This window comes from Schistocerca cancellata, chromosome 12 (assembly GCF_023864275.1).
Source record: "Schistocerca cancellata isolate TAMUIC-IGC-003103 chromosome 12, iqSchCanc2.1, whole genome shotgun sequence".
NCBI lineage: Eukaryota > Metazoa > Arthropoda > Insecta > Orthoptera > Acrididae > Schistocerca > Schistocerca cancellata.
Window position 1 is genome coordinate 48,689,656 of NC_064637.1, and position 27,189 is coordinate 48,716,844.

Genomic DNA, 27,189 nt, shown 5'->3' on the forward strand with positions numbered 1-27,189 from the left:
GTGACCTTCGTTTGCTATTTATCTTCCTTTTCTTTTCTTTACGGCAGCTTCCCCAAACCGTTTAACAAAAATTTACATGAAGTTTAAATTTTGATAAAGAAATACAAAAATTTAGGTTAGAATAAAGAAGAGGAAAGAAGATAGGAAAGGAAGAAGTTTTAGTCCCTCCACTCTGGGTAACTGAGGATGAAAGCCTTGGAATTAGTCGTCAAGCCATTGATCCTCGGTCTCCAATCCTTTGCTTACCTTTAACTAAGAAGATCCATGCTAATCTAATGCATCTCTAAGCACTATGGCACTTAACATCTGAGGTCATCAGTCCCTTGGACATAAAACTACTTAAACCTAACTAACCTAAGGACATCACACACATCCATGTCCGAGGCAGGATTCGAACCTGCGACCGTTGCAGCAGCGCGTATCCGGGCTGAAGCGCCTAGAACCGCTCGGCCACAACGGCCGGTGGTTATCAACCATCAAGCAAGCTTGAACGTGGTGAAGTCGGCAAACGTGCGATGGGACACAGCATCTCGGAGGTAGTGATGAAGTGGGGATTCTCCGGTTCGACCATTTCACGATCGTACCGTGAATATGAGGAATCAGGTAATACACCAAATCTTCGACATTGCTGCAGCCGGAAAAGGATCCTTTGAGAACGGGAGCAACGACAACTGAAGAGAATCGTCCAACGTGACAGAAGTGCAAGCCTTCCAAAACTGCTGCAGATTTCAATGTTGGGTTATCAACAAGTGTCAGCGGCGAATAATTCAACGAAACGTCATCGATATGAGCTTTTGGAGTCGAAGGCCCAATCGTATATTGTTGACTGCACGACACAAAGCCATATGCCTTGCCTGGGCCCGTTAACACTGACATTGGACTGTTGATGATTGGAAACATGACGCCTGGTCGGACGAGTGTCGTTTCAAATTGTATCGAGCGGATGGACGTGTACGGGTATGGAGACAGCATGATGAACCCATGGACCCTGCATGTCATCAGGGTATTTGTTCAAGCTGGTGGAGGTTGTGTAGTGGTGTGGTGCGTGTCCAGTTGGAGTGATATGGGACCCCTGATACCCCTAGATACGACTCCGACAGGCGACACCTACATAAGCATCCTGTCTGAGCACCTTCATAGTCATGTCCATTGTGCCTTCCGACGGAAGTGGACAATTACGGCAGAGGAACTGCGTCACCCCACACGTCCAAAAATGCTACAGAGTGGTTCCAGCAACACTCTTCTGAGTCTAAAGACCTCCGCTGGCCACGAAACTCCCCAGACACGAATATTATTGAGTATATCTGGGATGAGGCAACGGCCTTGCCGCAGTGGATATAGCGGTTCCCGTCAGATCACTGCAGTTAAGCGCTGTCGGGCGTGGACAGCACTTGGATGGGTGACCATCCAGGCCGCCATGCGCTGTTGCCGATTTTCGGGGTTCACTCAGCCTCGTGATACCAATTGAGGAGCTACTCGACCGCATAGTAGTGGCTCCGGTCAAAGAAAACCATCATAACGACTGGGAGAGAGGTGTGCTGACCACACGCTCCTCCTATCCGCGTACTCAGCTGAGGATGACACGGCGGTCGGATGGTCCCGATGGGTCAATTGTGGCCTGACGACGGAGTGCATATGTCTGGGATGACTTGTAACGTGCTGTTCAGAAGAGATCTCCACCCCCCGTGGTACTCTTACCGATTTATGGACAGCTCTACAAGATTCATCGTACCAGTTCGCTCCAGCACTACTTCAGACATTAGTCAAGGCCATGCCACGTCGTGTTGCGGCACTTTTGCATGCTCGCGAGGGCTCTACATGATATCCCACAGGTGCACCAGTTTCTTTGGCTCTTCAGAGTATCTCTGTATTTGAATAGGCATAGCTATACCAATTTCTTTCACGCTTTTGTGTAATATCATATCTACAATGGAGAGAGAGTTGCATCCTCAGTTAACAGTGCGTTCAGAAATTTGTATTGTGTATGACGGATCAGTTTTTTTATGTGGTAAGTCTCTATACATTTGTTGGACATAACGATTTTAATAACATTTAAACATGCTGGCGATGCTGACGTTCGCTACTATAGTTTTACTTTGCTTTTGATAAAGTAGATTGGCAGCAGTACACATACCGGCATGTTACAGAGGTTACTCACGTACTGGAATGAGAGTTAGGTATGTACCTGTTATGTCCTTTAGTCCTCTGGCTGGAGAGGCTATCTTCGGCCTCCGCGAATGGGGGAGCCGAGTCCAGGGAGCCCGACCTGCTGCTGGAGCCCTGCGACTTCTCCAGCGACTGGAAGAACATGCGCGCCCGCTCGAACCGGTTACGGCTCTCAGCATCTTCTGCTCCTGCGGAAAACACAGCATCGTGACGTACCGTCGTGCAACGCGAGGGCGCCGTAGCCTTTGAACACACGATGAACGACTCACAGCTGCAGTCAGTCAAGTCATACACTACTGGCCATTAAAATTGCTACACCAAGAAGAAATGCAGATGATAAACGGGTATTCATTGGACAAATACATTATACCAGAACTGACATGTGATTACATTTTTACGCAATTTGGGTGCATAGATTCTGAGAAATCAGAACCCAGAACAACCACCTCTGGCCGTAATAATGGCCTTGACACGCCTGGGCATTGAGTCAAACAGAGCTTGGATGGCGTGTAGGTACAGCTGCCCATGCAGCTTCAACACGATACCACAGTTCATCAAGAGTAGTGACTGGCGTATTGTGACGAGCTAGTTGCTCGGCCACCATTGATCAGACGTTTTCAATAGGTGAGAGATCTGGAGAATGTGCTGGCCAGGGCAGCAGTCGAACATTTTTTGTATCCAGTAAGTCCCGTACAGGACCTGCAACATGCGGTCGTGCATTATCCTGCTTAAATGTAAGGTTTCGCAGGATTCGAATGAAGGGTAGAGCCACGGGTCGTAACACATCTGAAATGTGACGTCCACTGTTCAAAGTGTCGTCAAAGCGAACAAGAGGTGACCAAGACGTCTAACCGATGGCACCTCATACCATCACGCCGAGTGATAAGGCAGTATGGTGATGACGAATACACGCTTCCAATGTGCGTTCACCACGATGTCGCCAAACACGGATGCGACCATCATGATGCTGTAAACATAACCTGGATTCATCCGAAAAAATGACGTTTTGCCATTCGTGCAACCAGGTTCGTCGTCGAGTACACCATCGCAGGCGATCCTGTCTGTGATGCAGCGTCAGAGGTGACCGCTGCCATGGTCTCCGAGTTGATAGTCCCTGCTGCTGCAAACGTCGTCGAACTGTTCGTGCAGATTGTTGTTGTCTTCCAAACGTCCCCATCTGTTGACTGAGGGATCGAGACGTGGCTACACGATCCGTTACAGCCATGCGGATAAGATGCCTGTCATCTCGACTGGTAGTGGTACGAGGCCGTTGGGATCCAGCACGGCGTTCAGTATTACCCTCCTGAACCCACCGATTCCATATTCTGTTATTGGATCTCGACCAATGCGAGTAGCAATGTCGCGATGCGATAAAGCGCAATCGCGATAGGCTACAATCCGACCTTTACCAAAGTCGGAAACGTGATGTTACGCATTTATGCTCCTTACACGAAGCATCACAACAACGTTTCACCAGCCAACGCCGGTCAACTGCTGTTTGTGTATGAGAAATCGGTTGGAAACTTTCCTCATGTCAGCACGTTGTAGGTGTCGCCACCAGCGCCAATCTTGTGTGAATGCTCTGAAAAGCTAATCATTTGCATATGACAGCATCTTCTTCCTGTCGGTTAAATTTCGCGTCTGTAGCACGTCTTCTTCGTGGTGTAGTAATTTTAATGGCCAGTAGTGTACATGTGTCTGGGAGTAAACACCAGTGCACATATGAGGGATCAGATGCGCGTCCGCCTTAGCGTGGCTGTTACAAGGCAGTCTCTAAAATTATTAATAATTTGTCTTCGTCTTGTCAGGGTTCATTCAGTTTTCTTTTGTCCTAGTGTATTTTGTAACGTGATGGGAATATCGTAAAATGTTATAAGCATCTGAAGTTATGTCTTTTCCTTGATGTTTTAAGTAGTTGGGCATAGATTGTGGAAAGATACTTTTTACTAGACGATGGAGCCGTGCTGTAAGAACAGTGTGACAAAACAGCGTGGGCGAGTATCTGATAATAATTGCCAGCAGAGAGCAGCAACGGAACACGAGAAAGTAATAATTGATACTGAGAGCGAAGTTTTCGATTTTTTTCAGAACAACGACTGTCTCTGGGAATTTACCTAAAGGAGTGAGATTTATTTGTTCCGGGTCAACAATGCACTTCATACCTATAAATGATTTTTAAATGAACTCACCGGCATTTGACTTATTGTTGTTTATTTAATTACGATCCAATTCGGCCTCTTATGCCATTTTCAGGTGATTGAGCTTATGTCATTAACTTGTATAGCGGGACATCAAGGTCAAAATTGGTCATAAATTAAGAAAAATATTGGCAGCCCACGAAATGCCAGATTTTGAGCTTGATGTCCTGCAATATACGTTAATGACATACACTCAGTCACTTGAAAATGGCACAAAAGGCCGAAACCTGGGTCATAATTAAATAAACAACAATACAGTGAAATTGCGGTGCATTCATTTAAAAAATTACTGTATGAATGTTGCTCAGCAACATCAAAAACTATTTACATATAAATGAAGTGTAGAAAATAGGAGAAAGTTAACTGACAATGTGTTGTAAAATATAACACTTGTATGGTAGCATTAATTTTTTCTTACATGTGACAAATTTGAGGAATTTGTATTTCTAGTGAGTAATGAATGATACATGATATGCATTCACTTTTATTCTGAGTGTATTCTTGTTCTGCCATTACAACTACGTGAAAATGTCTTTTTCTCACCAGATGTGTTTCGATTTATTGTAGTATAGCATCATCAGTGGGCTTTAATTAAAGATATACACTGTTTGACTCGTTTCCTAGATCAAAAACAGCTCGTTAGCAAATTGATTTTTTTTTTTTTTTTTTTTTCTGCAAAAATTCTCTCGGCTACTGTAAAGCAACTACCGACAGTACGCCACAGTCATTTTTTTTTCAACACGGATCATTCAAGTATCAGTTAACTGAAATTTTATACTTCTTTTATCACGCGTTGGATCTTCGAAACTTATAGGTAACTCATCTCGTCCTGGCGCCTTTCCAATACTAAGCGATTGTGGCTGCTTTTCAGTTCCGTAATCAGTTATGTCAATATCTGCCATTTCGACGTTCGTACAACGATTGAAAGGAGGGACAACTTCCAAAGACCGAATTCATTATTTCGGCCTTCACTCTGTTATGTTCCGGTTCGGTGCCGGTGTGGTCGCTGAGCGAATAAATAACGATTTTGACCAACTTACTAATTTTACCTACGATCAATATCTCTTAGGGTTTTTACTCAGGTCGGTTGACAACGTCTTACTTTCAAATACATTGAACGCTTGTCTCATTACTCTCCTTACGCTCATTTTCGCTTCGTTCAGCTTTTGTTTGTCACCTAGGTTTTTACTTCTCTTGAATCTGAGATGAAGTGGTCTTTGTTTACGTAGTGCTTTTATAACACGGCTATTAAACCATGGTGGCCTCTGGAACTGAGTGCCTGGCGTGATTGACCGACTTCGTAAGCTTCGCTCTGCGAGAAAAAGTCCACGTGGCTACTGACATGCGTTTACGTGAACAAAGGAGTCACACACATTCTCACTTGGTAACAAGCGCTTCAAGCAAACACAGAAAACATTTTGAGTTCCCATACTTGCAGCAGTAGGCAACGGCCTTGCCACAGTGGGTACACCGGTTCCCGTGAGATCACCGAAGTTAAGCGCTGTCGGCCGTGGTCGGCACTTGGATGGGTGACCATCCGTGCCGCAATGCGCTGTTGCCAGTTTTCGGGGTGCACTCAGCCTCGTGATGCCAATTGAGGAGCTACTCGACCAAATAGTAGCGGCTTCAGTCAAGAATACCATCATAACGACCGGAAGAGTGGTGTGCTGACCCCACACCCCTCCTATCCGCATCCTCAGCTGAGGATGACACGGCGGTCGGATGGTCCCGGTAGGCCACTCGTGACCTGAGGACGGAGTGCTATACTTGCAGCAGTGAACCGCCAATAAATATCTGAGCTACATCCCGGGTTGTTACTTTTATATTATTATATGTTTAACCTAGACGCCCTTTATGTACAACCCCAGATCACATAAGAAACAGATTGACCGTCCTTACGGCGGAACGGACAACCGTAAAAATAGTTTTCCCGTCGGTCAACAGATGTCGCAGGCGACGCTACAATGCTAACTGACCTGTCCATGTCACGGAATTGGCAACGCTGCATCTTCGGTGACGTGAATTAGACTGATTTGTGTTCGGCTAGAGCGCTGCACGCGAAATGCATTCGTCACACGGCTGACTGTAACTCATGATCGGCTGTGGTTTTTCCCGAGTTTTCCATCGAAGTTTGTATATTAGCTCCTGTATTTCTACAAACGAAGTTTATTTCTACTGTAGGGATACTTCTCACAATCATATGCGAAATGAAATAAATGAAAAGTAACACACAAACATTTCTCGCGAGTTACTGTTGAAACGCAGACTGTATTACAGTCGCATAGGTTTTACACTCTCCTTCCATGCCATCTATTGCTTCTTTGTTATACAGCTCTTCTGATACGGATGATGGTGGTAGAAGAGATCTCCACGTGTAGGTTAACACTATAAAGCTTTCAAAATCTTCTCAACGTCTTTGAAATATAATCAGTTAATTTACTGACAAATAGTGTATCGATCAGTGGGTTTCGCGTCCTGACATTACCGACAGAATTATTTATTTTGCATAGAGTATGTATAGGGATTAGGTGAGTTATAACGACAATATATTTTTCACATTGAGACTGTAAATAAGTTTAAGAAACAGATTTAGATTCCTTTCTAAGTATTTCTGTAAGCTTTGTTAAGTGTAACCACATTTTCTATTTGATTACTGTTAGATGTAAACGAATATAATTTCATGTACGCACTTAACAACGATATCTTCGAAAAAATAAAGGAAGGGCTGCCACGTTATATCAGAATATGAGGTCGACAAAATTTAGATAGGATCAAATGCTTAGGGCTCTATTAATTCTTACTCGTAACTAATTCATTGACTGAAAATCCACTTCTGTAACATTTCTTTATCTTTGACGTGAAATCTGAACATCTTTAGTTCAGGATTTGTCCGTCTACTCCTTCTACAGTTCATATACTCGCAGGCAATCGACATGACGACTCGATCCACTACCACCGGTATGTCAGAAACATCTGTACTTCACAGACGCCAGACAGTGAAAGCTGCACGCGTTCGGACGATGTTGCCACATATTTCACAGAACGGAGTGCCATCTAGTGGTTGGTGCCACAAGTGAGGGCGTGGCGCTGTCGCTGCCTGGTGGCCATTCCCTGACAAAGATTGCCTGCTAGGCCAAGCGATCGGGCAATCTGTTTCTTGAGTGATCTGGGCTACAACGTAGGAGAGCAACATCCAGTGACTCCTTTGCAGGAAGTAACCCCCAGAAAGTGGCGACTGTAGAGCTTTTTTGTGATGGCGACCGTGCCAGGACAGTCTCGGAGTGGTTCCTTTTCTTGTACTGACCTTGGTCCCCTGCGGCAGCAGCAGATGGCTGAGGCGTGGGCGACCACGGCCTCGGAGCTGCCACTGCGGGCGCTGTCGGCCTGCTCCGGAGTTCTCCAGAAAAGGACGCCCTCCTGGAGGGTGACGGTGAGGGAGGCTGCTGCTTCTTCTCCTCCTCCTCCACCACCACTACCCGAACCACTGGCACTTTCACCTCTGGCAAATGCTGCACCTCTGTGGGAAGAAGAAGGATTACTCAATGTCCCACACAGCACTAAGTCATTACAGATGAAGGCAGGATGAGGAAGGAGATCAGCTGTGCCCTTTATAGCGGAACCATCTGTGCATTCGGCTTAGGAGACTTACGGGGGGTAGGATGTCAAACGGGCCAGCTTCGAGAAGGAGAGGCACCACAGGACATTTTAATTTGCACTGTCTATACTTTTACAAATAAATTCATAAAACTTTGTCAGCATGACCAGGAAGGATTCAGGATTCACACTCATAGCAGTGGAAGTTCAAAAACACGAAAAAATTATATTTTTTAAACGTGAAATTTCATGATTTTTTTCACTTACTGTTGGCTGCATTTGTTGCTACAGGTATACTTTTCTTCATAAGTAACAGAGATTCTTCGATTAATTTTGCACAGCTTACAAAACATACTTACAGGTGTATGAAACTCTAGAATTTATTTAATCTATGGAAAAATGAATCGGCTGTTACGTTTTAAACTTTGTGTTTAGAGAAAACTCGAATTTTATAGTTAATTATCTCCATTTTTACCACAGTTTTTAACAGATTTGGAAAATTCTAGAGTTACATACACCTGTAAGTATGGTTTGTATGTTGTGCAAAATACATAGAAGAATCTCTCTTACTTATGAAGAAAAGTGTACCTATAGCAACAAATGCAGCCAATACCAAGTGCAAAAATGATGAAATTTCACACGTAAAAAAATTTGTTTTGTTATGTTTTTGAACTTCCTCTGCTATGAGTGTGAATCCTGAATCCTTCCTGGACATGCTAACAAAGTTTTATGAATTTATTTGTAAAAGTATAGACAGTGGAAATTAAAATGTCCTGTGGTGCCTCTCCTGCTCCAAGTCGGGGCCTGTTTCACGTCCTACCCCCCTTGAGAATACCCCGAGGAACATATAAATAACTTTGTGTTCTGCCTTATGGCGGGTCTTGTCGTGGGGGAAGCCTCGTCAGAGAGGTCCACAGCGTGAGCGTCTAGGGAAGTGATTCCAGTGGTGGTTGCCTTCCACTGATGATGATGAAATGATAATGAGGACAACACAACACCCAGTCCCTGAGCAGAGAAAATCTCCGACCCAGCCAGGGATCGAACCTGGGCGCTGACAGACCGCTGACCACTCAGTTATTGGGGTGGAATGAGGAACATATAAGAGATGGTCAAATGAAAACTAAACACCCACCACAATGGAATCATGGAATGGTCCCATTCAAAAGGAATCATCCAATTGGGAGAGCTGGCCAGAGTGGCGGTGTGGTTCTACGTGCTACAGTCTGGAACCGGGCGACCGCTACTGTCGCGGGTTCGAATCCTGCATCGGGCATGGATGTGTGTGATGTCCTTAGGTTAGTTAGGTTTAATTAGTTCTAAGTTCTAGGCGACTGATGACCTCAGAAGTTAAGTAGCATAGTGCTCAGAGCCATTTGACCCAATTGGGAGATGAGACGATCAGTTCATTCTTTATAGAACATGGTCTACCACTGATGGATCCATAATGACACCCACTCTTGCACTTCCTGATCCGACTGAAACCGATATCCATGCATGTCTTTCTTCAGGTCGCCAAACACGTCAGAGTCATACTGTGATGTTCAGAGAATGGTGCAGTGTTTCCCAACCAAATTGCTGTAGCATAGCCTTCGTCTGATTGACAGTATGGGGACAGGTGTTATCGAATAACACGAGGACACTGGGCAGCATTCTGACAACCTGAGGGCAAATGACAAAACCAACAGGCGAAACATCCCACATCTCCCCCATCAAAGATATCCAAAGATGTTCACACAAGTACTGGGGAGATCATGATGACCTCCTTCTTCAAGTGCAGAGGTACTCTGGTCGTCATGTTCCTCAAGCATGGAACCACAGTCAGTGTGCAACGCTATGGAAACACTTTGCAGAAACTGTGACATGCCATAAAGTTAAAACGCTCAGTTATGGTGTTGGACGGAATCATCATGTTGCAAGGTAACGCTCTCCCCCATGCTGCCAATCAGACGAAAACTATGCTCCAATGATTTGGTTGGGAAACACTGCAACAAACTCCACACAATCCACATTTTTCTAAGTGTGATTTTCACATCCTTGGCAACCTGAAAAAGACATGCATGGATGTCGGTTTCAGTCTGATGAGGAAGTGCAAGAGTGAGTGCAGTTGTGTATCTGTCAGTGGCCGATGACATTCTATGAAATAGATATTGATCGCCTCTTCTCCTAATGGGACAGATGTCTTAACGTGTATGGTGATTCCTTGTGAACAGAACCATTCCATGGTCCAATTATGCCACGTGTTTGGTTTTCATTTGATGGTCGCTTGTAGATCTGGATGGCCAGACGAGAAGTTGGACTGCCATTCTTCACAGCACAAGTCGAGAGCCATCGCCACTGCATCACCGCGCCTGTCGCTGCTGCGCCTTCAGAGGAACAGTTCTAAACCTGCCTGTCTCTCCATCTATAATCCACAAACCGCCTGCAAGTGTGTGGAGGAGTGTATTTCTGGTACCACCATATGACCACATGGAACACAAAGCAAAATTGGTGACTGGATAGGGGATTTATGGTACGGAGGATGCAGCAGCTGAGCTTGGATGGAGAGATGCAGAAGTAGCTTCCAGTGTGCCCCAGGGAAGTGAGATGGGGCCCTTACTGCTCACGTTGTGTATTAATGACTTAGCAGTCTATGTTAATAGTAACATCAGACATTTTGTAGATGGTGCAGCAATCCATAATGAAGCACTGTCTGAAAAATGCTGCAAAAATGTTAGTTAGTTATTTTCATGTTCCATGGAGCATTTTGCACGATAAATCATCATGACATGGAACGAGTCAGTTTACATTTATATTGAAAATTAATTTGTACATCTATTTTTACTCTAAACATCGCCATACAATTTTACCCTCAAATGAGAACAAGATATACAGATTGAGTTAGCAATTCCTACCCACCACCTTTTCCACATTACAAACACAGAAATTCTTCTGCGGAATGGAAGTTGCTGTTAAGAAGAAACTTTTTCAATTTATTTTCAAATTTTATCTTACTGTCTGTTAGACATTTTATATCACTGGGTAAGTGGTCATAAATTTTTGTTGTAGCGTTGTGCATACCTTTCTTTTCTAAAAACAACCTTAATGTTGAGTAATGAATGTCATTTTTTCTTCTAGTGTTGTAATTATGAACCTCATCATTCCTTTTGAACTGTAGTGGATTACTTACAACAAACTTCAAGAGGGAATAAATTTACTGTGAAGCAGTAGTCAGAATGCCCAACTCATTAAACAGATGTCTACAAGATGATCACAGCTGAGCACCACATATTATTCTTACAGAACGTTTGTGGACAATGAAGACCTTCTTTCTTAAATATGAGTTACCTCAGAACATTATTCCATTTGGCATTACTGAATGAAAATATGTCAACTTACTGATTTCGCTCTACCCAAAAATTGCTATGATTCTAAGTGCAAATGTGGCTGAACTATGCTGTTTTTGGAGTTACCAAATGGGTTTTTTCTAATTTAAATTTTCATCAGGATGGACACCTAAGAATTTTGAAGTTTCCACTCTGTGTTTATTTCATCACCAGGTGTTACATGTATCACTGGTGCAGTACCCCTAGAGGTGCAGAACTGAATATGATGTGTCTTTGTGAATGCGATTCGCAGAAAACCAGTCAATGATACTTCTGAGAACTTCGTTCACCATTTCTTCCATTTCTGTATTAACACTGGGAGATATTACAATACTGGTGTCACCTGCAAAAAGAACTAATTCTGCTTGTTGCACATTAGAGTGTAGATCATTTACACATACGAGAAACAGTAGTGGACCTAAGATTGAACCTTGGAGAACCCAGTCAGAATTATCTTCGTGGATTCTCTTGGTGGAATTACTACTAAGTACAACTTTATGCATTCTTTTGATTGGATATGACATGATTCATTGGTTGGCTATGCCATCAGTGCCATTAAGTCAGACTGAAATCTTGCTGCAAAGATTGGAAACCTGACGTCTTCAACTTTTATAGTCCTGTCTTCCTCAGTTGCGTGTAATATTACGGTATATTAATAATTTTTACTTATGGACCGTCTGACAGCAACTGAGTAAAACACAGTTTTAGTGCCATACGCATTTCGCCTTTATTTTCTGCAAGGCATCATCAGTGGCCTGGAATATGTACATATGTTAGCTATTATATTTACATTTATGTCATTGTGCCTATAGGTTATAAACAGTTCTGGTGGTTGGTATTTCCTATTAAGTAGTAATGTTTTGAACTGTACTTACAGGTTTCGTGGACAATTTCCTACATATTACGCTCCTGTTGCATTTTTGGTGTTGCTTCTTATGGTGTTGCTTCTTATGAACGCCAATTTGCGGTTTTTTTCCCCATTCCACAACACTATGCACTGAACGCTTGTTTTAAAGCAATGTTGTGGTTTCTGTTACCGACTGTCAAATGTTTTTGCCAAAGATCGAATGTTATTGCCAAATTTATGAGTGTAACTATTGAAATATCTGTGGTCTGTTCGTGTATGCATTTGTGTGTGCGTTTGTGTATGTGTGTGTGTGTGTGTGAGTGTTTTTTGGTGTGATATATATTTTTTTGTGCTGTGTGTGTGTGTTGCTTTTAAAACAAGCGTTCAGTGCATAGTGTTGTGGAATGGGGAAAAAACCGCAAATTGGTGTTCATAAGAAGAAGAGCAACACCAAAAATGCAACAGGAGCGTAATATGTAGGAAATTGTCCACGAAACCTGTAAGTACAGTTCAAAACATTACTACTTAATAGGAAATACCAACCACCAGAACTGTTTATAACCTATAGGCACAATGACATAAATGTAAATATAATAGCTAACATATGTACATATTCCATGCCACTGATGATGCCTTGCAGAAAATAAAGGCGAAACGCGTATGGCACTAAAATTGTGTTTTATTCAGTTGCTGTCAGAAGGTCCATAAGTAAAAATCATTAATATACCGTAATATTGGAATCCTGCTTCAAACAACTGAGATTTGTAGGGATATGAAATAGAATGAGTCATAGACTCAGTTGCAGTTAAAGTGGGTGATAGACTTCGGTATTGGCAGAACACTGTGGAAATGCAATTAGTTTACAAAGGAGACTGCTTACAAATCACCCATGCGTCCTATCATAGAATAATCCTCTGCTGTATGGCGCTCATCCAAACAGGAATAACAGAATATATTGAACGTATACAGACAAGGGCAGTACGAATGGTCGCAGGTTTTTGTCACCTGTGGAAAAGTGTCATGAAGATGCTCGAACAAGCTATGAACGCCTTAAGATAGATGCAAATTTCCTGAGAAAGCGTAATTTCAGAGTTTCAAGAACCAGTTCTAAATGATGACTCCCGAAATGTACTACAACCCACCATGTATCACTCCTGTAGGTACCGTGAGTACAAAATTGGATTAGCTGCAGTCCACAACGAGACATTTAAACACTCACCTTTCTCGCATTCGATACGTGTCGAGAGCCAATAATAATACCAGGCAACACGTATCTGAATTCGTCCGATGGCTCTTGTGATGCATACTTGATGAGAGCCCCAGAAAGTGGAACACTGTTGTAGAATTGGTCGTACTACCACCTAGCATTCAATTTCTGTAACAGACACATTCCCCTCTCCCAGAATTATTGCATCCACTTTGCCTACTGCTCATTTCACGTCATCGTCCCATAGGAATTATCCCTAAATACTTGCAGGACATGATGTACTCAACATGTTCAACACCAATCTTGTAATCGGACCCTAGTGGGCTCTTTCTCTACCTTATAGGCATTATCGCCTTTCACTTGCAAACGTCACAGGAAGTGTCTGTCATTCTTGAGAAATAACCGTTGCAATTTCCCCGTGGGCAACGTTATTTCGTTTCCTAAAGGCCTTACACGAAATGCCCTGTCCTATTGGCCTCCAGAACCTTTGGAATAGCTTAAAGTCTTGATCAAACGATGCATTATGTGCTGTGGCTGAAATAAAAGTACTATTGCTTGCAGTATGAAGGAACTCCTTGTCGTAGAGTATTCTGTGTCTACACAACTACTCCACAAGGTGCATTATGGTCTGTGGCGGATGGTACCGTGTATGACTACTAGTCATTTCATTCCCCTTTCTAATCGCAAATGGAGCGAGGGAGAAGCGCGTGTCTATATGGCTGCGCAGGAGACCTTATTTCTCTTGTCTTCGTGGTCCTTATGCAAAATGTGAGAATACGTTGCCGGTAGCAGAATCGTTCTGCAGCCACCTCCAAATGCCAGACGTGAAGTCTGTCACGCCGTGGCGCGTGCGCGCAGCGTGCTGGCTGAAACTCGGCCTTTCATTCGGCTTCGCTCGCTCCTTCTAGGACAGGGCTTCACAACATACGTGCTCGCGGAGCAAGCTGTGAGCAGCAAGGCGCGAGCACGGAGCAGCGCGAGCACGCTACCCCCACTACCAGACCAGAGCGGAGAGTGGGGAGAGTCACGTGGGGCACACAACAGCTGCCGCCAATCAATGTACAGGGTGTTTCAAAAATGACCGGTATATTTGAAACGGCAATAAAAACTAAACGAGCAGCGATAGAAATACACCGTTTGTTGCAATATGCTTGGGACAACAGTGCGTTTTCAGGCAGACAAACTTTCGAAATTACAGTAGTTACAATTTTCAACAACAGATGGCGCTGCGGTCTGGGAAACTCTGTAGTACGATATTTTCCACATATCCACCATGCGTAGCAATAATATGGCGTAGTCTCTGAATGAAATTACCCGAAACCTTTGACAACGTGTCTGTCGGAATGGCTTCACATGCAGATGAGATGTACTGCTTCAGCTGTTCAATTGTTTCTGGATTCTGGCGGTACACCTGGTCTTTCAAGTGTCCCCACAGAAAGAAGTCACAGGGGTTCAATGTCTGGCGAATAGGGAGGCCAATCCACGCCGCCTCCTGTATGTTTCGGATAGCCCAAAGCAATCACACGATCATCGAAATATTCATTCAGGAAATTAAAGACGTCGGCCGTGCGATGTGGCCGGGCACCATCTTGCATAAACCACGAGGTGTTCGCAGTGTCGTCTAAGGCAGTTTGTACCGCCATAGCGTGATGCAGTAATCGTTTCGGATCTGAAAAAGGGGCCAATGATTCCTTTGGAAGAAATGGCGGCCCAGACCAGTACTTTTTGAGGATGCAGGGACGATGGGACTGCAACATGGGGCTTTTCAGTTCCCCATATGCGCGAGTTCTGTTTATTGACGAAGCCGTCCAGGTAAAAATAAGCTTCGTCAGTAAACCAAATGCTGTCCACAAGCATATCGCCGTCATCAATCCTGTGCACTATATCGTTATCGAATGTCTCTCGTGCAGCAACGGTAGCGGCGCTGAGGGGTTGCCGCGTTTGAATTTTGTATGGATAGAGGTGTAAACTCTGGCGCATGAGACGATACGTGGACGTTGGCGTCATTTGGACCGCAGCTGCAACACGGCGAACGGAAACCCGAGGCCGCGGCTGCACTAGCTGCGCGTTGCCCTCTGTGGTTGCCGTACGCGGTCGCCCTACCTTTCCAGCACGTTGATCCGTCATGTTCCCAGTCCGTTGAAATTTTTCAAACAGATCCTTTATTGTATCGCTTTTCGGTCCTTTGGTTACATTAAACCTCTATTGAAAACTTCGTCTTGCTGCAACAACACTGTGTTCTAGGCAGTGGAATTCCAACACCAGAAAAATCCTCTGTTCTAAGGAATAAACCATGTTGTCTACAGCACACTTGCACGTTGTGAACAGCACACGCTTACAGCAGAAAGACGACGTACAGAATGGCGCACCCACAGACTGCGTTGTCTTCTATATCTTTCACATCACTTGCAGCGCCATCTGTTGTTGAAAATTGTAACTACTGTAATTTCGAAAGTTTGTCCGCCCGAAAATGTACTGTTGTCCCAAGCATATTGCAACAAACGGTGTATTTCTATCGCTGCTCGTTTAGTTTTTATTGCCGTTTCAAATATACCAGTCATTTTTGAAACACCCTGTATTCCTGCAGGGATATCACTCACGAATTATTACTGCGACAAATGAAACAAATAAAGGAGAATTTACACGTGCCACATAATTTTATTAGTTTAGTGTATGCCTCTACATTCGCATTAATTTGTGAACTGTTACACAATAAAAGGTGTCACTGAAGTGTGGGATTCTCGGTTATCTTGTACTTTTTGCCCTTTAAAATTGCGTCTATGTTCGGAGTAATTGTTTTTGTGCATTTTAGGCGCAGCGTGCAGTTTAAATTTCGATCAGACAATGCGTTTCTCAGGCGCGTCTTGTTACATTTCATTGCAGAGAACAGTTGTTCACAAACATGCGTGGAACCGAACATTGATATTATTGTAGCCGCCAGTTTGTGCAAACGAGGAAATCTATCCTGAGGGAAGTGTCTGTAGAATTCCGAAATGTTTTTCTTTATCTGATATCTGTCTCTGTATTCTCTGTCACACTGCAGGTCAATAATTTCTTGCTGCAGCTCAGAACGAATCTCTTAAATATTCGCTGAATGAAGGCTAGCTGCAACGCTGGCCGAAACGTTGGCGCATTTTAAATTATGACGATGCGGTCTGATGCCCTGAAGAATTTTATTGAAGATGACAACGGCCGCGGAAGCCCACGCTTACAATTTATTTGTTATTGGCACAGGGACCAAAGTTATCATTTTTGAACAGGGCCAGGATTCAGTGCCTAAGGGGCTGAATGTATTTTGCAGTGACTGTATTTCTTTATTGTTACTGGGAGTTGCATTGCCCAAACTATTCGTATAAAGGTTTTGCTAACAATAACACAGAAGTATGCAGACCAATTGCACATACAACACGCCACACGATAATTCGATTTCAGTACCTATTGCACAGATCAGACAATCAATCAAGAATTTATTTGAAAAAAAGTTAATTATTTGTTATGTGCACAGTTCATTCAATGTAATTGTAAAGATTTTATTTTAGAGGAACGTTATAGTGGAACTGAACGAGGAGTATGGATACTTCGTATATTACTGCAAAGTATCTTGCTTAAGCCAAGGGGGATGCCTGGAAAGATTTTTCAATTTAAAATTCGCTATTGTTGAACTTATGGAGGACACAGGAATCCAAGAACTAAAATTAGAACACCTGCAATGCATTACTGATTTCACATTTTCAGTCAACTTGACTGTAGGTTGTCCACAGTAAGACATTGCAAGGTACCTTCTTTCTGATTACTTGGGACGCATTTAAATGCCTGTGCTGTGAAGCGGACACATTCTGACCAAGACAGTCAAGCTCACTTGCACTGAAGAAAACGCGAGGTTTGAAGAATTCATCGTGACCGTGAAAGTACTACAAGGCCAGTTTTATAAAGATTTTGAGGACACTGCCAATCTTACATTCGTTTCTGAGCTGTTTTCGAGACCGTTTGCCGTTTCAGTTTAAAGCACCACGGCGTAGCCTGCCGGTTTGGCCGAGCGCTTCTAGGCGCTTCAGTCTGGAACCGCGCGACCGCTACGGTCGCTGGTTCGAATCCTGCCTCGGGCATGGATGTATGCGATGTCCTTAGGTTAGTTAGGTTTAAGTAGTTCTAAGTTCTAGGGGACTGATGACCTCAGATGTTAAGTCCCATAGTGCTCAGAGTCATTTGAAGCCACAGTGTATGTCCAGATGTAACTGATTGGGCTGCAAGGTAATTCCAGTATTAATGAAAAATCGTTTTACGTTAAAACTATCCAGGAAGTCTACATTGCTTTCCTCAGTTAGAGTTTCCAAGTCCCCATAACGAGGTTGCAAAAGTGCTACAATATTTCGATCGGCATATTTGTGTGGAAGACTTTCTTTCGATTATGAAACTAAATAAGTCGAAATTACGTGGCAAATTGAGTGCGAAACTCCGTAAAATTGTCTGCATCTGCCCATATGCCAACAGTTTGTACCAGATGAAAGTTATATCATGTCTTCAGTGTGCCACAAATGATTAAATAATACTGAAAATTTATTTTCTTTGTGACCTATGTTGTGGAGAAATGTGAAATATAAAAACGAGTCGTATGCAGTTCGACTGTACTGCCATTTAAATGCTGTGCATTCGCAGTTTTCCCCTCTCCCCCCTTCACACGCTCAGGCAGGGTGGCGTCGTGGTGGGGGAAATGTGAAGCGAGGCTGAGAGCTTTGGCACTCGTGCCAGGGCATGGCCTGTGAGCCAAAATCTTGGCTGACCCTGCTCTAGGAATTCCCATTTGACATCACAAAGCATATCTATAACATATGTGTGCTGATTGAGCCTTCTGGTAATAAATCTAACAACATGGCTCTGAAATGCTCTGATGTCTTTTTATATTCCAACCTGGTGGGGGATCCCAAACCTTTCAGCAACACTCAAGAATTGGTTGCACAAGGGTTCTAAATGCTTTGTAGATGGGAAAAGAACGCAGATCGACTATTCCCTACCACAGTCCTTCCATGCTCGGTCAATTTAGTTTTCCTTTGCGACATTACGTCCTGATATCCAGTCGACATGACTGTGTCAAGCAATTCATTACCAATTCTGTGTACAATCATTACAGATCTGTTTTCGTACTCATCTGCATTAACTGACATTTCTCTGCTTTTAGAGCACATTCTCATTCTTCACATCAAATACATATTCTGTCAAAGTCATCCCTGTATCGTTCAACAGTACCTTCCCGTACACTGCAGCATCATCAGCAAACAGGTGAACATTGATTCTCACCCTATTATACGAGGTGCATTCAAGTTCTAAGGCCTCCGATTTTTTTTCTGATTAACTACTCACCCGAAATCGATGAAACTGGCGATACTTCTCGACGTAATCGCCCTGCAGACGTACACATTTTTCACAACGCTGACGCCATGATTCCATCGCAGTGGCGAAGGCTTCTTTAGGAGTCTGTTTTGACCACTGGTAAATCGCTGAGGCTATAGCAGCACAGCTGGTGAATGTGCGGCCACGGAGAGTGTTTTTCATTGTTGGAAAAAGCCAAAAGTCACTAGGAGCCAGGTCAGGTGAGTAGGGAGCATGAGGAACCACTTCAAAGTTGTTATCACGAAGAAACGGTTGCGTAACGTTAGCTCGATGTGCGGGTGCGTTGTCTCGGTGAAACAGCATACGCGCAGCCCTTCCCGGACGTTTTTGTTGCAGTGCGGGAAGGAATTTGTTCTTCAAAATATTTTCGTGGGATGCACCTGTTACCGTAGTGCCCTTTGGAACGCATTGGGTAAGGATTACGCCCTCGCTGTCCCAGAACATGGACACCATCACTTTTTCAGCACTGGCGGTTACCCGAAATTTTTTTGGTGGCGGTGAATCTGTGTGCTTCCATTGAGCTGACTGGCGCTTTGTTTCTGGATTGAAAAATGGCATCCACGTCTCATCCATTGTCACAACCGACGGAAAGAAAGTCCCATTCATGCTGTCGTAGCACGTCAACATTGCTCGGCAACATGCCACACGGGCAGTCATGTGGTCGTCCGTCAGCATTCGTGGCACCCTCCTGGATGACACTTTTCGCATTTTCAGGTCGTCATGCAGGATTGTGTGCACAGAACCCACAGAAATGCCAACTCTGGAGGCGATCTGTTCAACGGTCATTCGGTGATCCCCCAAAACAATTCTCTCCACTTTCTCGATAATGTCGTCAGACCGGCTTGTGCGAGCCCGAGGTTGTTTCGGTTTGTTGTCACACGATGTTCTGCCTTCATTAAACTGTCACACCCACGAGCGCACTTTCGACACATCCATAACTCCATCACCACATGTCTCCTTCAACTGTCGATGAATTTCAATTGGTTTCACACCACGCAAATTCAGAAAACGAATGATTGCACTCTTTTCAAGTAAGGAAAACGTCGCCATTTTAAGTATATAAAAGAGTTCTCATTCTCGCCACTGGCGATAAAATTCTATCTGCCGTACGGTGCTGCCATCTCTGGGACATATTGACAATGAACGTGGCCTCATTTTAAAACAATGCGCATGTTTCTATCTCTTTCCAGTCCGGAGAAAAAAAAATCGGAGGCCTTAGAACTTGAATGCACCTCGTATGATTTATGTATACAGCTTGATACAGGTGCCCCTACCTATGAGTTATATGCAAACTGCAATGATTGCAGATACCACATGCAAGATTTTCATATTCCCTTGCTAACCTGTAAAAACCATTAGTCATACAGAAAAAATGAACAGGCCTTTTTATATAAAACTTAATGTAGTTTAATTTTGTATTGGAATGCGCTTCCCTAGAGGCAGTGGTTTTCGAATTATTCGAGAAAAATGTACAAAAGTGACTTTCAAACGCGTTTTCTAGAATACCTCGAAAACTGCGGCCTCCAACGACACTGTATCCCAGTACGAAATTTAGCTACATTAAATTTCTCACAAATAGATGCTGTCGATTTGTTCTGTAGGACTAATAGTTTGCACATAGCGAGCGAGAGAGTATGAAAATCTCGCGCGTAGTTTTTGGTGACATTGCAGGTTGCATAAGTCCCACCGGCAGGGGCAGCTGAATCAGCCTGTGTAGAAAATAATAGTGGCCCTGTCATAGATCCCTGGGACACTCCTGGCGATTCCCATGCCTCTCATGAGCACTCACTGTCGAGGTCAACACGCTGGGTTCTATTACTTAAGAAGTCCCATATACACTCCTGGAAATGGAAAAAAGAACACATTGACACCGGTGTGTCAGACCCACCATACTTGCTCCGGACACTGTGAGAGGGCTGTACAAGCAATGATCACACGCACGGCACAGCGGACACACCAGGAACCGCGGTGTTGGCCGTCGAATGGCGCTAGCTGCGCAGCATTTGTGCACCGCTGCCGTCAGTGTCAGCCAGTTTGCCGTGGCATACGGAGCTCCATCGCAGTCTTTAACACTGGTAGCATGCCGCGACAGCGTGGACGTGAACCGTATGTGCAGTTGACGGACTTTGAGCGAGGGCGTATAGTGGGCATGCGGGAGGCCGGGTGGACGTACCGCCGAATTGTTCACCACGTGGGGCGTGAGGTCTCCACAGTACATCGATGTTGTCGCCAGTGGTCGGCGGAAGGTGCACTTGCCCGTCGACCTGGGACCGGACCGCAGCGACGCACGGATGCACGCCAAGACCGTAGGATCCTACGCAGTGCCGTAGGGGACCGCACCGCCACTTCCCAGCAAATTAGGGACACTGTTGCTCCTGGGGTATCGGCGAGGACCATTCGCAACCGTCTCCATGAAGCTGGGCTACGGTCCCGCACACCGTTAGGCCGTCTTCCGCTCACGCCCCAACATCGTGCAGCCCGCCTCCAGTGGTGTCGCGACAGGCGTGAATGGAGGGACGAATAGAGACGTGTCGTCTTCAGCGATGAGAGTCGCTTCTGCCTTGGTGCCAATGATGGTCGTATGCGTGTTTGGCGCCGTGCAGGTGAGCGCCACAATCAGGACTGCATACGACCGAGGCACACAGGGCCAACACCCGGCATCATGGTGTGGGGAGCGATCTCCTACACTGGCCGTACACCACTGGTGATCGTCGAGGGGACACTGAATAGTGCACGGTACATCCAAACCGTCATCGAACCCATCGTTCTACCATTCCTAGACCGGCAAGGGAACTTGCTGTTCCAACAGGACAATGCACGTTTGCATGTATCCCGTACCACCCAACGTGCTCTAGAAGGTGTAAGTCAACTACCCTGGCCAGCAAGATCTCCGGATCTGTCCCCCATTGAGCATGTTTGGGACTGGATGAAGCGTCGTCTCACGCGGTCTGCACGTCCAGCACGAACGCTGGTCCAACTGAGGCGCCAGGTGGAAATGGCATGGCAAGCCGTTCCACAGGACTACATCCAGCATCTCTACGATCGTCTCCATGGGAGAATAGCAGCCTGCATTGCTGCGAAAGGTGGATATACACTGTACTAGTGCCGACATTGTGCATGCTCTGTTGCCTGTGTCTATGTGCCTGTGGTTCTGTCAGTGTGATCATGTGATGTATCTGACCCCAGGAATGTGTCAATAAAGTTTCCCCTTCCTGGGACAATGAATTCACGGTGTTCTTATTTCAATTTCCAGGAGTGTATTTGGAAACCTATTCCCTACGCTCGGAGATTTGTTAACAATCTGCAGTAGGGCATACTTCCTGGAAATCTAGACATATGGATATGCCTGTTGCCCTTCACCCATGTGTCTGCAGGATAACGCTCGTGATAAGGGCAAGTTGAGTTTTGCCTGAGCGATGCTTAGTACATCGGAGCTGATTTGTGGACAGAAACATTTCTAAAAAATGTTCAAATGTGTGTGAAATCTTATGGGACTTAACTGCTAAGGTCATCAGTTCCTAAGCTTACACACTACTTAACCTAAATTATCCTAAGGACAAACACACGCACCCATGCCTGAGGGAGGACTCGAACCTCCGCTGAGAAACATTTCTGTCTCAAGAAAATTTATTATGCTTTTATATTCTTTTTTGTATTTTATATGCATCGTGTTCCGTAGGACCAAACTGAGGAGCAAATCTCCATGGTCATGGAACGAGTCAGTATATGAAACTATAACAGAAAAGTAATAACAGATAAAATGTAACGTATATAAATCTTATGTAGACGACAAGCCATAAGTTTAAATAAAAATAACAACAACGTAACCCTAGAATTAGCTTGATTTTTTAATTTTTTCATGAGTTTTTCTACAAAATGGAAGGGGTGAGCTAAGAGAAAACATTTCAGTGTAGAACTGAAAGTGTCTGGGTTACTGCTAAGATTTTTAAAGTGCCGGTCAGTGTGGCCGAGCGGTTCTAGGCGCTTCAGTCTGGAACCGCGCGACCGCTCCGGTCGCAGGTTCGAATCCTGCCTCGGGCATGGATGCGTGTGATGTCCTTAGGTTAGTTAGGTTTAAGTAGTTCTAAGTTCTAGGGGACTGATGACCTCAGATGTTAAGTCCCATAGTGCTCAGAGCCATTTGAATTTTTAAAGTCTTGTAGCAGCTTACTGAAAATTGATGCAGCGGAATGCCGCAAGCCCTTATGCACAAGGGTCAAGGAGGTGCGTTCGAAATGCAGATTGGATTTCTATCTAGTATTAACTGAGTGAAAAGTACTAACTCTTGGGAATAATCTGATGTTGTTAACAATAAACTACATTACGTGAAATATGTACTGAGAGGCTAATACCACAATTCCCAGGCAAGTGAATAGGGTCAGCAAGAGGTTCGCGAACTTTCACTACACATGCTGGAATTGCTCTTTTCTGAGCTAAAAATACCGTTCTCGAATCAGAAGTGTTACCGCAAAAATAATATCATAAAATGAAGTAGATTCCTTTTTGTAGTGAATTATTACTTATTTCAGATACTATTCTAATGGTAAATAAAGCAGCATTTAGGTTTTGAAGCCGGCTGGGGTTGCCGAGCGGTTCTAGGCGCTACAGTCTGGAACCGTACGACCACTACGGTCGCAGGTTCGAATCCTGTCTCGGGCATGGATGTGTGTGATGTCCTTAGGTTAGTTACGTTTATGTAGTTCTAAGTTCTAGGGGACTGATGACCTCAGAAGTTAAGTCCCATAGTGCTCAGAGCCATTTGAACCATTTGAACCATCAACAAGTGTCAGCGTCGATATGGGCTTTAGGAGCTGAAGTGTAACGCCGGAAATGCATATCCTCCTATTTCCATCTATTTTACTATAATTTTTTAACCTTATTTTGTTACCTGAAGATATAACATCTCTGTGTCTTTGTATATTGTAATTGTTTTACTATTTATATAAATATGCGTTTATGTCGATTTATAATTGTTTTGTTTTGTGAATATTATTTGTATTTATACGCTGGGTCTGGCCTAGGGAAAATTATGCTATCGAACGAATACATCGATAGGTCGTGTGGAGAACCAAAGTGTTTAGGATCTTTGGTAGTGTTAACTCTGTCGCGTGGAGCGCGGGCAGACCGGAGTCTGGCTGGAGTAGGGCGGTGGAGCAAGTGTGTTGTGTGATGCTCCCGCGAGTTGCCGCGCTTTCGGGGTTTGGCAGCAAGTAATTGCGCTCGACTTGCGATGATAGTTTCTGACACGGTGTCGCGGACGGGAAGCATTAGCTGGCGCACATCAAGAGTCTGTTTCGTCTGGTGACCGTGTCGAGAAGAAGGCGCGCCAACATCCAGCTTCTGCAACAGCGACAGCCGACAATGAGTGACTGTCGCCACCTCCTCGATCGACGGCTTCGAACCTTCAATCAACCAACAAGGAAGACAGGAAGCACGTAAAGTTTTAGAACTGTATGGCAGACCTCAGCTTTTCAAACTTTTAAAATTGTTGCATCACAAAATTACAGCAACTTAGCATGAACGTTTGTTGCTCATTGTCCCAATTGCATTACCAAGCAGGGTCCCTTCCTTTTCCGGAATGAACCCGAGTGTCGTTGAAATTCAAACGCCAGCATTAAAGTAATATTATAGCATTTCACTGCTTTAATTTCAAAGTTCAGTTAAAGTATTCATAGCTGGCTACAATATTCAGATTACACAAGCACAAATTAAGAGTGCGAGCTTTGTTACCGTATTTTAGCTTACCTGTGGCCGCAGCTCAGCTTGGTACGTACTAAATTTTACTATTGTTAATTGTTCAGAATCATTTAATTCAAGTTCAAAGTTAAATCTCTTACTTCTAAATTGCGTAGATTCAAGTAGCTTTTGAAATTATTGTTGAGGTAGTCCAAGACTAACCGTATTTTACTGAATTTCGATGTGCTTCAGAAGGAAAGCTCACTATTAACTTCAGTCACTAAATTAACTTTCTTTTTTCCGGTTTTATTAATTCTTTTGCTAAATTAAGTCAGAGTGTAGCGAAATTTATTACTTCTGACAACTTTCAGTTTTCACACTACACTTGTCAACCTTCAGTTGCCACGCTTCTAGTGCTAATTATATGTGTAATAATCTTTCTTTTTCAGTTACTATAGTAATTGTCCTTAGGACTGGCGACCGTAATTTCCCCCAAATCTCAAATATCTAATTACCGCTAGTTGATTGTTAACGTAACGGCCGCACATTTACTTTCGATATTAACTTTACCCCTATTTCAAAATTAATTTCCACCAGTTTCATTAGCATTTTTCCTTTCATTTAGATGTAACCCTTTCCTCCCTCTTTACCGACAAATTAACCTCGGTGACGATTGCTTTTCCCAAATTTCCATTAGGTAAACGCGGTTTAATTTTTCACTGTCATTAAGGTCGATAAGTGAGGGGGAGGTTACAGAAGGCCCACTCGTGTACCGTCGATGACTGAACGACAGAAAGTTTTACGCATCGCCTGAGCCCATCGAGACCGACATTGTACTGTTGGTGACTGAAAACATGCTCTGGAGAGTCTCGTTTCAAATTGTTTCGAGCGGATGGACGTGTACCGGTATGGAGACAATCTCATGAATCCTTGGACGTTGCATGTTTGCAGGGGATTGTTCAGGCTGTTGGAGGCCCTGCAATAGAATTGGGCGTGTGAATTTCGAGTGATTTAGGATGATTCTGGATACGACTCTGAGAGCTGACACTACATAAGCATCCTGTCTGATGAAACTTCCTGGCAGATTAAAACTGTGTGCCGGACCGAGACTCGAACTCGGGACCTTTGCCTTTCGCGGGCAAGTGCTCTACCATCTGAGCTACCCAAACACGACCCATGCCCCGTCCTCACAGCTTTACTTCTGCCAGTACCTCGTCTCCTATCTTCCAAACTTTACAGAAGCTCTCCTGCGAACCTTGCAGAACTAGCAGTCCTGAAAGAAACAAGTTTGGGAAGTAGGAGACGAGGTACTGGCAGAAGTAAAGCTGTGAGGAAGGGGTTGAGTCGTGCTTGGGTAGCTCAGATGGTCGAGCACTTGCCCGCGTAAGGCTAAGGTCCAGAGTTCGAGTCTCAGTTCGGCACACAGTTTTAATGTGCCAGTAAGTTTCATATCAGCGCACACTCCGCTGCAGATTGAAAATCTCATTGTGGATCCTGTCTGATATTTACTATCAAAAACAGTCTTGATCACAAAGTATTTATTCCGATGACCGGTTTCGACCACAACTGTGGTCATCTTCAGACCAATGAGCAAGAACCTCCTTCTACTCATTCTTGCTCATTGATCTGAAGATGACCACAGTTGTGGTCGAAACCGGTCACCGGAATAAGTAATTTGTGATCAAGACTGTTTTTGATAGTAAATATTAGTAATAAAATTAATCACTGTTTGCTCCCACAATGTATTCAAAAGTAATCCTGTCTGATCACCTGTATCCATTCATGTCCATTGTGCGTTCTGACGGACTTGGCCAATTGCAGCAGGACAATGCGACATCCTACAGAGTGGCTTCAGGAACACACTTCTGAGTTTAAACACTTCCGACGCTCATTAAAACTTAGCCGTTTTGGACATGCTTCTGTCCTTGGCCCAAAGCCCTTTTGGACGTCGCATTACGACAACGACTGCTTCCCCTCAACGCTGTTTATGTCCCCTCCACTGCTAGTGCTGCCACCTATGATCTGAGAGTGGTTACTGCACGGGTACGTCGAACACTTGTGGTTACATTAATGCAACTGGACTGTGTGTAGTACTTGTTCGACAGTCGTGACGTTGTGTTCCAAGAAGACGGGGCCCCCGTTCACACAGCCCGCATCGACCAGGACTGGTTTAGTGAGCACGAGGATCAATTATTTAAGTCTGAAGGTTTTTGTGGCCGTTGTCACTGAAGTTAAAATGTTCTGTGTTATTAGGCCGCCTCATACACTATTGGCCATTAAAATTGCTACACCACGAAGATGATGTGCTACAGACGCGAAGTTTAACCGACAGGAAGAAGATGCTGTGATATGCAAATGGTTAGCTTTTCAGAGCATTCACACAAGGTTGGCGCCGGTGGCGACACCTACAACGTGCTGACATGAGGAAAGTTTCCAACCGATTTCTCATACACAAACAACAGTTGACCGGCGTTGCCTGGTGAAACGTTGTTATGATGCCTCGTGTGAGGAGGAGAAATGCGTACCATCACGTTTCCGACTTTGATAAAGGTCGGATTGTAGCCTATCGCGATTGTGGTTTATCGTATCGCCACATTGCTGCTCGAGTTGGTCGAGATCCAATGATTGTTAGCAGAATATGGAATCAGTGGGTTCAGGAGGGTAATACGGAACGCCGTGCTGACAACAACCGTCTGCACGAACAGTTCGACGACCTTTGCAGCAGCATTGGCTATCAGCTCGGAGACTATG

General features: G+C 44.3%; 1 protein-coding gene and 1 pseudogene across 1 annotated transcript in view; one reads left to right on the top strand and one right to left on the bottom strand.

Moving 5' to 3' along the window:
* LOC126109442 (uncharacterized) overlaps positions 1-27,189 on the bottom strand; it is a 99,805-nt gene that overhangs the window by 43,016 nt on the left and 29,600 nt on the right. The window contains exons 4-5 of the mRNA XM_049914473.1: positions 7,669-7,881; positions 2,186-2,354 (exon numbers count right to left, since the gene is read on the bottom strand). Coding sequence (XP_049770430.1) covers positions 2,186-2,354; positions 7,669-7,881 — 382 coding nt within the window. The remainder of the gene's footprint in view (positions 1-2,185; positions 2,355-7,668; positions 7,882-27,189) is intronic.
* Positions 1,314-1,431, top strand: LOC126110025 (5S ribosomal RNA; annotated as a pseudogene).